General features: G+C 34.7%; 2 protein-coding genes and 1 pseudogene across 2 annotated transcripts; all 3 read left to right on the forward strand.

Annotated features, from left to right (window-relative positions):
- Positions 1 to 934: 934 nt before the first annotated feature.
- Positions 935 to 3,608, forward strand: LOC120203978 (methionine S-methyltransferase-like). Its single transcript, XM_039204100.1, has 2 exons — positions 935 to 1,205; positions 3,025 to 3,608. The coding sequence occupies exons 1-2, from the start codon at positions 995 to 997 to the stop codon at positions 3,087 to 3,089; spliced, it is 276 nt and encodes a 91-aa protein (XP_039060031.1). The 5' UTR covers positions 935 to 994; the 3' UTR covers positions 3,090 to 3,608.
- Positions 3,609 to 5,812: 2,204 nt separating this feature from the next.
- Positions 5,813 to 11,887, forward strand: LOC120203989 (annotated as a pseudogene).
- Positions 11,888 to 12,377: 490 nt separating this feature from the next.
- On the forward strand, positions 12,378 to 13,912 carry LOC120199656. The gene is made up of 3 exons (XM_039200692.1): positions 12,378 to 12,806; positions 12,893 to 13,273; positions 13,589 to 13,912. Exons 1-3 carry the CDS (start codon positions 12,378 to 12,380, stop codon positions 13,910 to 13,912), a joined length of 1,134 nt encoding a protein of 377 aa, XP_039056623.1.
- The last annotated feature ends 4,962 nt before the right edge of the window (positions 13,913 to 18,874 follow it).

Here is an 18,874-nt window from a genome sequence, read left to right on the forward strand (position 1 = left end):
TCCGTAAAATGAATTACATTTTTCTGAAAAATATCTAGAAAACGTTTTATGATGTTTGGAAGATGTTATTTAAACCTTTTTTCCACTAGTTGAAGAGTTTTTTAAAAATTATTTATTATAAATATTAAATACAATAAATAATATTATTTATCATAAAACTTATTTTATTATTAAAAATAATTTATTTATTATTAAATAGTATTTTGATATATAAATAATATAATATTATTCATTATTAAATATATAAATATTAATTAGTATATTTTAAATATCTTTATTAAAATATTATTTAAGTATATAAATAATATTATTCATTATTAAATATATAAATTTTTTTATTATATATTATTAAAATAAAAAATATAATATCTTATATTATTATAATATAATTGATTATTTTATATAATATTAAAAATATAATATTTTATATTATTATAAATATTAATGAATAAATAAATAAATAATATTTTGATGAAAATGATATTAAAATATTTTATTAATATTAAATTCATAAAATAAAATTATTTTGAATATTTATTCTTTGAAGTGAAAAATTCGGAAAATGAATCCGTAAGTCATTTTTCAGAAAACACAAAATAAATTTTGTTACTAGAAAAATGAATTACGTTCCGAAAAATCAATTAGGTGAAACAAACACGATAAAATATTTTCTAAAAAACGAATTACATGAAACAAACAAGAGAAAATATTTTTCAAAAAATAAATTACGTAAAACAAACACAAAAATTTAAAAAAAAAATTCTGTAATTTCAATTACAACAAATAATACCTGATTGAAAACCTCCTACTCAAAGGGGTCAAACAATGTATTAAAGTATTAAAACCGAACGACAAAAAGTCTCACGTAACTTCACGTTTTACTAAGCCTTTCTTATCACTTGTCTGATTCCCTCCCCCCAAACCCCCCCCCCCCCCCAAAAAAAAAGAAGGAAATCCAGAAAAAAAAATAGTAACACACACACAGAGAGTGGAAATGGCGGTGGAGTTTTTCAAGCAGTGCGAACAGTCAGGTGATGCTGCGTACGCTGCCTTCAAATCGCTTCTGGAGAAGCTTGAGGATCCCATGACCCGCACCGAAGCCCGGGTTTTCCTTTCGGATCTTCAAGCGCATGGCGGTTTCTCCGATGATTGCTTTGATAGGTACCATTTCCGGTTTCAGGACATTCACTTGGACCGGAATGAAGGTACTATTTTATAATCCGAGCTGCAAATTCTAGTGATTTTAACCATTGCTTTTGCCCTCGAGGTTTTTTCCCCTTCTTTTTTAGTATTGATTAAGAATATATTTATCTTCATGAATTGAACCTGTCGAGATTGCTGGGATTTTCATCTCCCGAGGGAAAAAAGGACAAACGGAACTGATTAAACCGAACCGGAAATTAAACCAGTTACGTTCATCAGTTCTCAGTTTTTCCCACTTATTTAACCATAAAAAAAGTCAACTCGATCCTTTTTTATTTTGTGTCGCTTTCTTCGGAGAGCAAACTTTACTTTTTGTTATTGTGTCTCCGTCGCGTGTCCCGCCAGAAAGCATGTTAATATTTCTCTTTAATTTCTTAGCAGACAAAAGCTCATGCTGATTAATAGATTAAAGGGTCCATTGTTAGAGGTTATTTAATTATTATTTGGAAAAGATTTTAAACGTTTAAAACATTATTTTTCATGATTTTTTTTATAAAAAAATTTCATGAAAAGTTGTGTATGAATTACACTTATATTTATTATTTTAACTAGTGTTATTAGATATTGATTTAGCTTATCAGGCAATGATGGTCTGTATTGCACAAATTGCTAGGTGAAGATGGAATACGAATTTGTGTCATCATCTTAACACCATCATTGGAAAGAAAATCCACTCGTGGAATTATTAATTTTTTATTGTACGCAGGTCATATGAACGAAACATAATAAAAATAAACGTGTAACTTTCTTTTTGGGACAAGTTTGCTTTTCATTATCCAAAAAACAGATAGTCCCTGATTTCTTGGTGTCTATGACAGAAAACGCAGCTACTGTCAATGTCTATCCTCCTCGAAATAAGGCTATCGAACAGCCTATTCAATATAGCCATTCTGAACAAGTAATGCTTAGGCATATGGAAAGGGAACCATATTAGCCTATCTCATCGTACCTTTTTCATGTTTGATCCTTTCTCCAAACTTTACATACTAAGCACCTTTCCCTTGGGATTATCCAGATTGATTGGCCAGTTTGTCAAGTGGCAATCTGTGAAATCAAATTCCTTACTTGGAGTAACTTCCTCCAGTTTGAAGCAACTAAGCTGTTTTCTCCTAGCCTGCCACAGTGATCCTCCTTTTAACACACAGGCTTATTTGAAATGAAAGTTTATACAAAATAGAGGAGTTCTTTCAAAATGAAAGTTTGGTTTCAGAAAGAGATTTTGCATCATTTAGTCCAAAACTATTTACAAGATATACTTTGCAAAATGAAAAATGAGGGCATTGTTCTGCTAATCTTTCAAAGAGCATGATAATTAATATAGTTTATTTTAAGCTGTCAATGGCCAATATCTGACCCAACTTTTGGCATTGTTTGACTTCTTTCTCTGTTTAGTGCCTTAACCAATGGGATATATTCCAATGCCAATTTGAGCTACAAATACTTGCTTTACAAACCTCTGGCTACTTGATGGATTAGACAGTTTTGAGGGGGAAAAAAACCTTTACTAGTGTTATTGGGGTTCTCTTTTTATTTTGCTACTAGCATATGTGACTATTTCATACTAATACCACAATTCTGTTAGGAATAAGATTAGTAATAATGAGATAGTTTCACTAGATATAAACCATATTCCAGCAACTACCTTAAATTAATTTTGTTCAAATGAGATTCATACATGCACACACATACACTGTATATGCATTAAATCCACCGTATTAAGCAATGGTTTCTATTCTTTATGTCTAACTTATCATTAACTGAACCATAAATAGCCCATCATATACCTGTCATGCTTCATATTTAACATTGCTTTATGCAGAGGCCATCATGGAAGGAAGAAACTGACAATGATGGTGATCCCTAGCATTTTTATGCCTGAAGATTGATCATTTACCTTTTATGGACTCAATAGACACCCAGATTCCATTTTCAAGGAAAAGACAGTCTGAACTTGGTTGTGGAAACGGATGGATAAGTATATCAATTGCTGATAATTGGTTGCCTGCCAAGGTTTTTAATTTTTCTTCCTTTATGTTCCTTATGCATGGAAAATTAGGTATTTAGTCCCAGTTATGAATCTTTTTGTGTTTGAATTGAATTATTTTTTTGATAGGAATTGAAGGACTCGTTAAAAACCCCTTTCTTGATTAAAGGAGTTTATAGAGAAACTTCTTAATCAGCAGAATGAGGAAAAGAGTGCCTTATGATTTCATTAAACAAAAGAACTTACAAGATACAACCATAATCCACCCCCAACATAAACAGAACACCAAAAACAGCCTAAAAAACAACATTAATTGCCACTAATCAAACAGACCAGACTTAAAACCTTAGGTTTGCCCGAAAGACATCACAAAACAAAACACCTATAGAAGCAAAAAAAAAAAAAAAAAAAAACAGCTGACTCAATCCATAGAAACCAAAATCAACCACAAAGGCCTAGAGCTTCCTCATGATAAGGTTGCAGAGAAGCAAGCTTCGAAACTCCTCCTTTCTACCATTTAATGCTCATCTTGTCATCATAGATCATCCGAACCTCCAGCACCAAAAGCTATGATCATATGCGAGTCACCTTCCAAAACTTCCACTGCCATAATCTTCCGAAATCAGAGCCACTACTAAGCCATTAGACTCAAAACCCAATTGTTTCCCAAACTGTAAGGAGTCTGTCTCTTCATTCTTTAGACTCTGCCCCAATGCTGGAAAGTCCAAATCATACAGGAATCTGCCTGTAAAGTCCTCGCGTTGTGCTTTCTTTTGTTTTAAAGTGCTTCGGCAATGCAAAGTCTTCCTTTGAGGAGCCGATTTTTTATCATGTAAAGATTGGAGAGAGTTAAATTTATTATAATTCCCCTCCTTTGCTCTGTGTTTCTGCCTGGAAATGTGCGAGAATAAATCATCCCTCACTTTTCGTGCACCGCCTTTGATGGGCAAATCAATTAAAAAATCCTTCTTACTACCATTAGGACATGTAGTCAAATTGTTGACATATTCTGCCCCTCTCTCCTCATGATCCAGCACTATCTCGTGTGATCCACCCTTGGAACTTTTAAAAGCACAAATATTTAAAAGCTCACATTACTCACATCCTCCACCACCTTTGTCTCTACCCGACCATCCAACATGGGGAATTCTATTAAATAATCCTTCATTCCCTCAAAAGCACGTGCAACCACACTACTTTTCCTTTTGACAATTTCAGCCTCTCTCTCCGCGTGAACCGACAAATCCTCGTGATCCACTACTTCCTCAAAATTCGTTTGTGCCATCCCCTGGCCAGCAACAATATTCCTCAGTCCCGTAAATAATTCCTCCCCTATGTTCCTATCATCCTCATCCTCACCTTTCAAGTTGCTGCCTCTAGTTCTGTTCCCCATACAACATAATAGACTGTCTTCTTCCTCAAAACACCTCTTGGAAATCTTCTCCTCCGAAGAGTCCACAATTCTTCCTGCATCCTCAACACATTATCTCGGAAGTTTTTACCGGCGAGTCACCAACGAGTTCCCCCACCGTGGATAACGGGTAGGCCACTACCTTTTCCATCAAGGACGAATCTACCCAAACAGATTCTGGTCTGAAACAAGGTTCAAACTCAAAAAAAATACTGTATAGATCCGATCCCCGACTTTCAAATCTAAGTAGTGTTCCACTCGAGCATGGCAGTTCGTAATAATCTAAAACAATGCCTTATCAAACGAGCCGGGATTTAAGGTCCCTTCCTCAATGGAGATAAGTTCTCCCCATTTGTCTGCAATGTTCTGAAGGTGGAATGACTCCACACAAACGACGGGATTGCTTTGCACGAAAGTCATGCCCGACGTCTGCTGCACTGAAAGTTTTCCGACCACACTTCCACTTTGTCAAAACAGTTACTCAACGCCCTACTCTGATTATTAAGAGAAAAATCCCTACTCTCTTCATCTTCAAAAATGATTAAAATTGCTAAACCACTTAACCTCATAATTTTTGGACCTAACACACCTTCCTTATGCAAAAGAGCAGCCAACTCTTTCATTTTTAAAAATTTTCTGCACCAACCTACCAAGCTATTTCTGAGAGTTATGAGCTTAACCTCGTCGACAACATCGACTATGGGAGCCTCTGAATGAGTATCAACCTACACTTTGCTCTTTACCTCGACTGGTTTTGGACCAGAAAACTTCTTTCACCAGAATTCATCACGAGGTTGAAATTTTGCCATGAAAACTCTAATTTTAAAACCTTGGATCCAAGATCTATCAGCACAGTTGATGGCCTTCCTCGCGTCCTCCAATCTGGTGAAGCGAACAAAGCCAAACCTACTTCCTCCCATGCTTCTTTTATTAGGGATGAAAGAATCAACCACTTCTCCATATTTATCGAAATATAACCAAAGACCTTGATGATGAAGACACTCTGGGATATTGAAAATGATCACTGTAACGCAATTTTCCCCAACAGATCTTCTCACCTTACTCGTCATTGAAGAGAGATGAAAAGTGAAAAAAAAGAAAATTTTTGAAAACGCCTGATTTTTAGAGAGGAGGAGCTTCTCTCACTAAACGCCTAATGATAGGGTCTTTTCCATCATTAAAAGTATGATGTTTGAATTGAATTATTGAAGGTTTATGGCCTTGATATAAATCCGAGAGCAGTGAAGGTTTCTTGGATAAACTTATACATGAATGCTTTTGATGAGAAAGGCCAACCAATATATGATGCAGAAAAGAAAACCTTACCGGATAGGGTGGAGTTTCATGAATCTGACCTGCTATCTTATTGTAGGGAACATGATATTCAACTTGAAAGAATTGTTTGATGCATACCTCAGGTAATGTCATTGTGCTATAAGTTGACATGTTCTTAGCACATGCTTGGAATTTTTTACTGGATGTTATTACTTTAATTATTTCCATCTGGTTAACTTTAATCTGGAAATCTAGTAAATTAGCTAAATGTCTACTAGATCCTTTTTCTTTTGTAGATCCTTTTAAGTACACTTAATAGGATTATTTTTTGTTTTATGTGGAATAACCAGAACAATCTACCACGCTCATTGGCTTGAAATTAGAGTAAAATAAATTATAATTCAATGAATTTGGAGGACATGAGTTTAATGCTGAAGGCCTTTCTCTAGTCCCTTTTAAGAAAAATATTTGCTCTTTGAATTTCTGTAATTTTTTTTTCATTTTTGATATGGCCTCATCCATGAACTCAATTTCAAGTAGTTGCAATATTAGCATAAACAATTATATTTTTTTGCAAAAAGCATTGAATGAATAGATCTCACATGCTCAATCATGCTTATTGTGGCTTTAAGATCTAAAGTTGAGGATAACAAGGTTTCAGATAAAACTTAGGACAAGACTTCTTTTACTTTGGATTTATCTACTGTTAATACATGAACTTAATGATTTCATTCAATTTTCCTTTGTAGTTTTGTTGAGGATCAATTTGGCTTAGGTCTGATTGCCAGGGCAGTTGAGGAAGGAATTGCTGTCATAAAAGTTACAGGTATTATGATCTTCAACATGGGAGGCCGTCCGGGACAAGGAGTATGTAGACGCTTGTTTAAAAGAAGGGGTTTCCGTGTCAACAGGCTTTGGCAAACCAAAGTTCTCCAGGCAAGAAAATCACATTTCACTTGTAACCTTTTTTTATTCAGATATACTAAGCTGAGTCATGTTACAGGCCGGGGACACTGATATTTCAACCTTAGTTGAAATTGAGAAGAATAGTCCTCACCGTTTTGATTTCTTTATGGGGCTTTCTGGAGATCAGCCTATTTATGCTCGCACAGCCTGGGCCTATGGAAAGTCTGGTGGCCGTATCTCTCATGGATTATCGGTTTACAGTTGTCAACTTCGTCATCCAAATCAGGTGGAATTTTGTGATGTTTTTCCTGACTGGGAAAAAATAAAATAAAATGGCTGATCATTCTTTTAAACTGATTTTAAACTGACAGATCAAGGTAATATTTGAATTTCTTAAAAGTGGCTTCCAAGAGATCGGTAGCTCTCTAGATTTATCTTTTGATGATGATTTAGTTGCGGATGAGAAGATTCCATTCCTAGCATATCTTGCCAGTATTTTGAAAGACAACTCTTGCTTTCCATATGAGCCACCAGCTGGATGCAAAAGATTTCGTAATCTAATTGCTGGCTTTATGAAAACATATCACCATATTCCACTTACTTCCGACGTAAGAAGACACTCTTGACTCTTTAATTCTTTTCCTTTTATTTTTTTTCCTGATCGACCTGATTAATCATTTTGCCTGTGGCTACATATTAGTTATTTGCTCAAGTGTTGTTTTCTCTTTCGTAAATCAAATTGTTTGTGGTTTCCTTTTTAATATGATCAAGTGTTTAGGCAAATTCAATAGAGGTTGGTGTACAGAAGAATAAAAAGGCTGTGGTATCATTTTATAAAATGTTGAAATCCCGTGCAGTGATTATATCTGTTCTTCTGCTTCTTGTCTTTCTACTCTGACTAGAAGGGAATATCACATTTCTTTTTGGTCTTTCATTGCACACTTGTCCTTACTCAACAATAAATAACTTAGGCCCATATACTTGAGTTAATTCATATCCTCAGTCATATTCTGCTGTGTGATATAATCAAAACCTTGTGAGGCCAACATTACAATGATGATTGGGCATTTTTGAAAATTAAAATAATGTTATATGCCTCTTCCGTCTATGCCCTTCAGTTTTATGTTTATTTCCGGGCTTAGCTTTGTGATCCTATGTACCTACCGATTGTGATTTCCTGCATTTTTATGTTGAGCTCCAAATGCTGTCAGAAGAGAATTTTAAAGCCAACAAGTGGATTGAAACTTCTGTAATAATACTGGATGTAAGATATTTCATAGTAACGTATCTTATTTTTTATGCAAAGATTTAAATTCTTCGCACATTGCAGGATACATCATGCAGCTGCAACCATTGTTTTATTTTCTCAATTTAGAAGTAGTCAGCATAACAGTACTCTGTTTATGTATGTTAAAGTAGTGCGCAACCAAATGCTGATTTAGCATCTCTTGGAACCTTATATATCATCTGAGCTTCTGACATCATTTTCTGTAATATGCAAGAATGTTGTTGTCTTTCCGTCAAGGACTGTGGCAATTGAGAACGTGCTTCGGCTGTTTAACCCCCCCCCCCCCCCCCGGTCGTGCAATTGTTGATGAACACCTTACCCGGAACTTACCCAAGCAATGGTTAACATCTTTGGAAATTAACGTATGGTCTATTTGGAATTAGGTGTGTAAATGAGACAAGCTAATCAGTGCCTGACTCATTCTGGTATTCAAACTCATCCTTTTTACTGTTGAGCTGAACTCAATCATTGCTTCTTGGATAAGTATTGGTCTTTGCTTGAATATTCTAATACTGGATACCAGCATTTTGCAAGCATAATTAAGCTTCTGATAAGTTTTCATTCACGTATACAACAAAAATATGATATTATTAATTTACCGGATCTATACGAGTTTGAATTTGAGTTCAGGCAAGGGCAGAAGTGTAACTTCAACTTCTATACATGGGTTGATGATAATTGAGCTATATTGAGTCGGTTCATGTTGCTTGATTACCATCTCAAGCCAAGCTCTAATACAATATATATAACATGACCAAAGCTTAAGCCAAGGTTGTGATTTGGGCTGTTGTGCTGAGCTTGAGTTAGTCACTTTATTTATTTTTTGATAAGAAGAGAAGGTCTCGTTAAAAACCCCCTTCATGATTAATGGAACACCACAAGGTGCTCCTTAATCAGCGGAAAGAGGAAAAGAGTGCCTTAGAATTCATTAATAACCGAAAGATACATAATGTTTAGAAAACAAATATAAACACTCCCTTTACAATAACCGACCCAAAGCATAAAAAGCAACCTAAACAAAACAGTGAAACTAGCCAATAGCAACCTTAGCTAAGCTATCAGCCCCAATATTGGCTGACCTAGCAACCCATCTAATAACACCCTCCAAATCTCTCAACCTAGCAACAATGTCTTTCACTAAATCTAAATAGACAAAAGGACAACGATCAGAATTCTTAACCCAATCCACAGCTAGTTTACTGTTACTTTCAACAATCAAACGTTCCTTGCAAAGCTGTTGGATCGAATCAAAGAAAATTAAGCCCTTCTTAATTGCCTTAAGCTCCATCAAAATAGGACTTGGGCCAACAACCTCTTGGAAAGAACCCATCACCGAGCCATCCTCAACTCTTAGTAAGCCACCTACACCACTTTTCCTCCAATCTCCACTCAAAGATGCATTCACATTCAGTTTTATAAAGCCCTTTGGGGAGGAGACCAAGTCACAATTTTGATGATTGAATTCCTGGAAGGAGAGCAACAATCCCTAAGAAGTGATCACTGATGAGAGCATCCTTTGAAATAGACACATCCTTGAACTTAGCTAGGAACCAAGTAGCGAGCCTAAATCTTGCCATAAAGAATAGATCAATCTGATCCAACATTCCCCCTTCAAACACAACGGCATTCCTAAATTTCCAAATGGTCCAAAGAACCACTTCCGGAATGGACCAAATAGAAGAATAAGGCACCATATCTCCCCAAGCTAAAATAAAGCTTTGCGCATTGCCTTGTAAAACCGAACTAACTTTCCAAAATCTCATAAATTTATTCCATAGGGACCACGCCACGAACCAAGTGAAAAATAAATGTGATGAAGATTCAATCTCCTTTTTACAGAAAGGACATGCAACGTCTACAATAGAAGAAACCCCTCTCCTCTGTAATTCTGATTTTACTGCCAAACTCTGATACACCACCTGCCAAATAAAGATCTCCACTCTAGGAGGCACCAAACCCCTCCAAATATTTTTCATCAAAAAATTCTCAACTGTCGAAACAGAGTAGCATAACTTTACAGTCGATTTAACAGAATAAATACCTTCCCCATTCCCTCTCCAGATCATACCACCTGTCAACTCATGAGACAGACTAATATGATGAATTATAGCCATTAAATCAGAAAACTGATCCAGTTCCCAATCACTCAAATTCCTTCTCATCTGAACATGCCAAAACCAACCCGATGAACGAAACTCTCCAAACTCATTTAACTTCCCATTCTTGTTTAATGAAAGAACAAACAATCTCAGGAAAACAACTTTAAGAGGAGAATCAATCGCCCAGCTATCAAACCAAAATCTGATACTCTCTCCATTACCCACTCGGACTTTAAACAAGCTTCGAAACTTAGCACCAAACTGATCTTCTTTAAAATGATTTTTGACTACTGATTTCCATATCCAAGAAGCATGTGCAGGAAGTTTGCTCTTGAACAACAATAAGCTAGGGTCCAGATTATATTTGTTACAAATCACCTTCTTCCACACAGTCTCCCTATCATTTGCAAACCTCCAAGACCATTTCCCTAGGAGAGTTCTATTCATGGAACTGAGATCCAAAACACCAAGACCACCAATACTTTTAGAAGTACACACTGTCGACCAATTAACCCAGTGAATCTTTTTGAAGTCTACCCCTCCTCCCCATAAAAATCTGGCCATGATGGAATTGAGTTTAACATTCACCGAAGAAGGAATCTTGAATAGAGACAAGAAATAGGTAGCTAACGAGCACAAAACCGCCTTTAATAAGATTAGTCTCCCTGCCATTGAAAGTGTCTTAGCCTTCCAGCCGGCTAACTTTTTATAAAATTTCTGCACAACCGGATCCCATGAAGCTAAAGAATTTCTATTAGCACGAGCGGCAACCCAAGATATTCCGAAGGGAAATGTCCTACTGAACAACCAATAGTACTCGCCCACTGCAATACCTCTTCCTCAGAAATGTTAATGCCAAATAGTTTGCTTTTGATGAGATTCAGTTGAAGACCGGACATAACTTCGAAAACTCGTAAAACTCTCTTAACATTAAGAATCTACGTCTTTGATGCATTGCAAAAAATTTTAGAAGCAATAGGTTTAGATTTTAGAAGCTCTCCAACGAAATTAAACAGCAGTGGGGAGAGGGAGCAGCCCTGTCAGAGGATGTAGTTACTGTCATTGAAGCACCATGCCAGTCAGATATAATGATAGAGCTTATTAAAAAGCTGAAGCCACAACTTGTGGTTACTGGGATAGCTAATGTTGAGGCTGTTACTAGTTCAGCTGTTGTGCAACTATTAGATGCCACCAGACAAGTTGGGTCTCGTCTTTTCTTAGACATATCTGATCACTTTGAGTTATCCAGCATTCCAGGTACCATTGGGGTACTAAAATAGAAACTCCTTTGCCATCACATGTAGCAATCCTTTGTGGCCTGGTAAAGAATCAGGTATGTTTTAAGGAAACTAGGTCACTCACAGTGGGTTTTTGTATTTATGTGGTTAAATTCAGTAGCCGTTAAATTGACCATTAGTTCCAATCTGTTCAGTTTCTTTTTTAGTTTATTATTACTGACAAATTCATTTATTTCTGTCAAACCTTTTAACAGGTTTATTCAGATTTAGAAGTTGCCTTCATAATTTCAGAAGAAGAGACCATCTTGAAGGCATTATCAAAAACTGTTGAAATACTTGAAGGAAATACATCATTGATTAGCCAGAACTATTATGGTTGTATTTTTCATGAGCTTCTATCTTTTCAACATACAGACAGACATCCACATCCAGAGGTTTGTGTATTAATTCTTGAGTATATATAAAAGAGACACACCATTATTCTATTGAGATGCAACAAAAGTTACTGGGACTCTTTTATCTCTTAGCAATAAAAAAAGGCAAGCACTAAAAAATAGTCTGTGAAGCTTAATAAATGAGTTTGAGAAAATCCAGGCCCGGTTTTATAAACCGAGTTAAAAATGGATAAGCTCTAGTTTAAAACAAACTGTATAAGCCACTCATGACAAGCTTGATAAGTTTGTTTTATCTGTCTTGTTGACTACTATAAACCTATAAGCTTTGATATCTTTTATTTTTAGCACTATTCTAACCGTGATTTATTTACTAATACCAAATAAAAGTAGATATAGTATATTAGAGCCATCTGTATTTTTTAAAATATATTATTTCAGAATAACTAATTATTTGTTGTTCAGCTTAGACTGAGAACTTGACTAGTGCTTGTGTTTGGATTGGATTCTTGTTAACTCAGCTGCAGGGGTGCAGTTTATCTCCGTTACTGTTTAACATTGTAGGTGAGCTGCTTCATTTGATGATAACTAAAGCAGTAGACAGGGGTCTGTTTCAAGGCTTTGTTATTGGGAAATCTGAAAACTCTGTTCGGTTGTCACATCTCCAATTTGCAGATGACTTGATCATTTTCTGTCAAGCTTCCCTCTCCCAGATTAAAAATGTCAAGAGAGTGTTGAGGATTTTTAGTATTATGACAGGGTTGCATCTAAATCTAGCTAAGAGCAAGCTGCTTGGTATTAATGTGGAAGAGGAAGTTTTAACAGAGTGGGCATTAGCAGTGGGCTGTTCAGTGGGTTCCTTTCCAACAGATTACTTGGGACTTCCTCTCGGTGCTAAGAAAAACTCAGAAGCTCTATGGGATCCAGTTTTCAAGAATTTTAGCTCCAAACTTGCCGGCTGGAAAGCTTCTTGTCTCTCTTTGGCTGGCAGGACAATTTTATTGAAGTCGGTGCTTACTTCCTTACCAATATTTTTCTTATCACTTTTTAGAATGCCTTGCATTATTGGTAAGAAGCTCAATTCATTAATGGCCAGATTTCTATGGGGGGTAATGAGGAAAAAAGGAGGATACACTGGGTTAATTGGAAATCAGTTTGCAAGCCTCTGAATTCTGGTGTTCTTGGTGTTTTTGATGTGAATCTTTCTAATCAGGCTCTTTTGGGAAAATGGGTGTGGAAGTTTGCCAATGAAAAGAATACTTTGTGGAAAAGTGTGTTATGTTGTAGACACAAGGTTAGCTGTAATTCCATGTCTATTAGCAAGGTGTTTTCGCCCAAATCTTCTTGGATTGTGAGAGGTATTGCTAACAATTTCTTGAAGAATGACTCGGAGGGTGAATGTATCAGATCACACTCTAAGTTGAAAGTGGGGAATGGAAAGTCTATTTCATTTTGGACAGATACATGGGCTGACGAGGTTCCTTTAAAAAATCTTTTCCCTAGAATGTATGTGTTGTCTACAAACAGATAGGGTAAGGTTGCTGAGTTTGGCTGTTTTGATTCGAATGGTTGGGTGTGGAACGTCGAAACCAGAAGGAATTTATGTGACTGGGAATTGGAGCAGTGGCTGGAATTGATGACAAAATTGAATGACTTTAAACTGACAGAATCAGTAGAAGACTTTCTTTCTTGGTCTGCAAGTGGGGATGGATTGTTTTCAGTAAAATCTTGTAGAAATGTACTCGGGAAGGTATCGGGGGGTTCTGATATGTGGTTTAAAGGGGTGTGGTAGGGATTATCTCCTCCTCGTGTTGAAGCTTTCCTGTGGCAGCTAGCTCATCAGAAAGTGGCAGTTAGAGAAGAATTGGTGAAGAGAGGAATGCAGCTAGGAGATGAAATTCTGTGTCCTTTTTGTAAGGAACAAGTGGAATCAATGCAACATTTATTTATTTCGTGTGTTGTAGTTTGGGAACTATGGTATAAGATAGTAAGCTTTTGGGATATAGCTTTGGTACTTCCAAAGGACCCACCTTCTTTGATCAGCTCTTGGGGTGAACTGAGGGGGAAATCATTGATTTGGAAATTTATTCCGGGAGTAGTATTTTGGTCGATTTGAAAAGCTAGGAACACAATGGTGTTCGAAGGTGCTCCCCTTGATAGGATGTCTCTGTTTTTTATTGCTAGATTCAGGTTATCTAAATGGTTTCTAGCCAAGTACCCTAAGTTTCCTATTCAGGAGGATGTGCTGATTGGTGATCCATCTCTTGCAGACGGTATTAAGGCTCTTAATCCTAAGAATGTTCAGGTGATTCGTTGGTTCCCACCCCCTGTTGATTTTTTGAAGATGAATTTTGATGGAGCTGTTAGACTTGATGGCACAAATGGAGGTATAAGAGGTATTTTGAGAGACTGGAACAACAACTTTCTTCTGACTTTTTCAGAAAATATAGGTCAAGGTCCCCCCAGGTTGCAGAGTTAAAGGCTATTAAGAGAGGAATTGAAATCTATTTGTCTTCTTGTTGGGTTACTGTTGGAAGGTTGATTGTGGAAAGTGACTGCAAGTCGGCTGTGGAATGGATATTGACCCCAACTTTGGCCCCTATTTTTATCTTACCTTTAGTTAAGGAGATTTTATCACTCTTCTCGGATAGGGTGCACTCAGCTAGATGGATTCCAAGGGTGTGTAATGGGGAGGTTGATAGTTTAGCAAAGATGGGAATTGGTTGATTGTTAGGCATTATCAGTGGGTTTTATTGTTTGAGTTTTAGGTTTTTGGTTGCTACTTGAGTGGTTAAATTAAGGAGCTGATTATCAGACTCCGTTAATCAAGGAGGAGGTGTGTGATGAGGCCTGTTATTCCTATAAAAAAATGTACTCTTTTCCTCCTTTCAATGGCTGTCGTGAGGTACATTCATCACTAGTAAGGTACATTCAGTGAGGTGGATTCCAAGAGCGTGCAATGGGGAGGCAAACAATCTAGCTAAGAGTGGGATAGGTTGATTGTTAGGAGTCAACTATGGTTTTCTATTCTACTGTGAAGGTTTTTATGGCAGGGGGTGTTTTTAAGTTTTATGTACTGTAAAGGCTTTTATGCCAGGGGATGTTTTTAAGTTTTATGTATTGTTATTGGTGTAATGGTTGTATCTTATGTAATTTTTCCGTTAGTAATAAAATTAAAGGCATTTTTTTCCTCCTTCTGCTGATTAAGGAGCTTATTATCAAGCTCCTTAATCAAGAATGAGGTTTTTAACGAGGCTTTCCATTCCTATAAAAAAAAAAAATCCTATCAGTTTTTCCAGTAAGAATCTTTTGACTAAATAGAGCATTTTTGTATAAACTAAAACAAAAAATAGAATTTAAACAATATAGCTGGGGCTGATTTTTCTCTGCACCACGTTTTCCTTCGTTTTTTCATGATTCTGCCTTCTATCTAGCTCTTATCCTTTTTGAACATTTGTCCCTCTTAACATGGTGTGAAATGTATTCTTGAAGCAGGTGCAAATTTGAATCTTACCTTACCACTGTTAGAAATAAGCAATTGATCTACATCGGTAACTAAACTGATTTTCTATAATTACAACTGAGTTACTGCCTTATCAAGTTATCCTGGCCTGTTTATTCTGCTTGAGTGCATTGTTTAAATGCTAGTTTTGAGTGGCAATTTTCTCAACCTAAGCAGTTCTCTTTGCTACTATTCTCGTAATAGGTCCTTGAAAGTTGTGGATGGAGTGTGCTTAGACCATGTGGTGGTGTTTCAATGGTGGCAAAGCCCTCTTTCCTCGACAGGGCTGTCAAGCTCAACCATTCACTTAAACACAGAGACGGTGGTGAAAAGGATGCCGCCTATGAAATTAGGCTAAATGATGCATCTCTGAGGGAAGCCGTTGCCAAGACAACTGGCTTGTGCATCAACACTGGCTTGTGCATCAACACTGTCTTGTGGACCGGAATTCCAGGCTACTGTCGCTTCACAATCGCCATGGAAGGCAGTGAATTTGAGCAAGCATTGGGTTGCTTAATCAAATTTAAAAGCATAATAGGTAACTGAATTATGATATCATTACCTATTTTACTCAATTAATTGCTTTAACAAAAAAAAAAAAAAAAAAAACAGACATGGAAAACCATCCCAACAGGTTTTGAAGAATGTTGAGTTCTTTGGTGAATTTGATTCTTAAATTTGGCATGGCCTTGTACTTCACAAAGCCATGGTTTCTTGTTTGTTCCCTTGGGAACATTCATTTAGTTCATGATCTTAAGCCTTTTTTATTTAGGTGATGTGTGTTTATTATTTATCTATCTATATTGATTTTTTAAGTAAGAAAATTATTATTTTTGTGTGAAATATTTATATTTAGGATAATTATTTATATATTGGAATTGGAATTATTAAATTTCTTATTATGTCATTTTATTTTCAAATATCAATTACCCAAAGTGTGGAGCTCAAAAAGTGCCTATTGCAAATCTTTTTGTATATCCCTTTTAAATGTTTAAAATTAATAACGTTCAATTCTATTATTTTATCTGAATTTGTACAAAAAATTGCTCAAAAATCGAGTTTAGATAACGTTAACCTAGTTTAATATTTAAATAAATTATAAATTTCATGTTTAACATTCACTCTTATTTTGATTATTAAAGTTAATTTTTTAATTTAATCATTAAATTTTCAAATTATTCCTTTTTAAATCATTCATTAAATTATAAAAAGATCGTAATCCACATGATTTCTCTGATATTGAGGCTCTAATACATTGAAGGTAACATGATGTGAACTCTAATAATATCAAGAACCAATTGGTCTAGTGGGATGAGGTTCTAGATTTTTTAAGTAATGTTAGGGGTTTGAATCATAGCGTTTGTGAATGGAACAAACTGGGTGGGGAGGGTCGTCTTCGCTTTTGTAAGACCGGATACTAATGATTAATTAAAAAGACATTGATAATGATTTATTTGGTGGAATAAATTGCAAATAATAAGAAGTAAAATTAAAGATGGCATTAGAATGGAATAACAATAAGCTTGCCTTTGCTAGTAGCTCTTGTTTAGAGATGAACATGGGTCAAATCAGGTTAAATTTTTTGTCAACTCGATCCGACCCGAAAAATATACACTCGACTAGAATCCAACCCGACTATAAATAATATATTTATTAAAAATATATTATTTTTATTTAATAAAAATAGGGATTTAATTGAAAAAAATAATATATAGAGTGATATTATTATAATTATCCGTAAATATAAAGGAAAAAGTATATGTTTTTCTTGGGTCGGATATTTTTAACTCTAAAATCGAACTTGACCCAACCCAAACTCAATTTCTAAAAAACCCGAACCAACCGAATCTGAATCTAATTTTTTTTTAGAAAAATCCGACTCAATCGGGTAGGAACCATTGAATTTGGGGGCCATGCCCATCCCTACTCTCGCTTGAGCCCTTTCTCAATCTTCTTATCTCTCTCTCTCTCTCTCTCTCTCTTGTTACCCCGTTTGCTTAAGTCAAGGAGGAAAATATAATATAAATACATTAAAATAAAAAGGAAATGAAAATACCCTAAAAATTTTGGGACCCATCGGCCATCATTATTGATGATCAGACCAATGGATGACATCCTAGTCCGAATCTGAATAGGTTCAACAGAGGGAGAGAAAATAAGAAGGAAGGAAAAAGAAGATAAAAATGACATTTATAGGAATCTGAACAGTGAATATGTCATCACATCGTCTGACATGTAATATGTTATTACAATATTTGTTATTTAACGGTAGAGAGATCAGAACATAAGTAATTCAAAAGTTTAATGATTGAATTAAAAATTGTTAAACTTAATGACCTAAATAAAAGTAAGAGAAAAGTTGAATGATGGAATTTAATTTTACCCTTAATATTAATAAAAATGTAAATATAAAAATTTTATTACTTTCATTAAGTTTAAAATCAATTACACTTTTTTCCCTCTTTAAGTAATGTAGATTTTGTTAATTTACTTAAACTCAAATGAACTAAATATATAAAAGTAAAAAAATGTATTTCTTTAATTGAAATCTAGTAGGTTAATTTACAATTAATTTTACAAAGTATGATTTTTAACTGATAAAAATTACATTTAGTATACAAATACAACTATTATTAAACATTTTTTTCATCAAAATCCTATTATTATTATTTTTATAAATAAAAATCCTATTACTAAACGTTTAAGTTTTAAGTTATGATATCATATTATTACACAATTGTATTACATAATTGAAAACATAAATAAAATATTAATAAAAATAAAATAACTTTTATAATCACATATATCAACTTTTTCATAGCATAAAATTATAATTATAATTTTAAGTGTTAAAATTATTTTAACTCACATATTACTTCATGATTTAGTTAATATGTTAAATAATTCTAAATTAAGAGTTTTAAATTAGTAAAATGTTTAGAAAACAATTAATATATTAAGAATTAATTAAAAAGATTGCATTAACATTTTAATTTAATAACATTGTACTAAACAATATATAACATAATAGCTAACAATTAATATTTTTTTTGTTACAAAAAAGTTTAGGTCAAGGGTGGCTCCCCCAGTCCAGAGCATACCTAAAACCCAATTGGGATTTACATAGGAATTTACATATGTCCACCAAGAGTGATAGTGGTAGAATTCAAACTTGGCCTTACAAGATTAAATTCTTTAATCCCAGCCACTTGTATCAACACTCGTTCGATTCAATTATTAAATGAATCAGTAGATGGATAATATCTATTCATATATATATAAGTATATGCAGTAGACACATAGTAGTTGGTAGCTCCCAGTAATGATAATTCTAATTTACTTAACGTGGAGAAGGTAAAAGGAGTTTATCGATATTAGATTTGATAAAATGCAATGAATTGTTTTAAGGCTCATCATAATAATATCTTATCAGAACATAACGAAAATCATTTATTTGATTTGTGTAATATCCTCAATTCGCTTTAAACGAAAATTGGGCAGAAAATGTTATTAGAGGACAAAAATCGAATATAAACAATCATTATTTGAACATGCATCGACTTACGATAAATTTAT

Source organism: Hibiscus syriacus, unplaced genomic scaffold (genome assembly GCF_006381635.1).
Source record: "Hibiscus syriacus cultivar Baekdansim isolate YM2019G1 unplaced genomic scaffold, ASM638163v2 tig00000340_pilon, whole genome shotgun sequence".
Lineage (NCBI taxonomy): Eukaryota > Viridiplantae > Streptophyta > Magnoliopsida > Malvales > Malvaceae > Hibiscus > Hibiscus syriacus.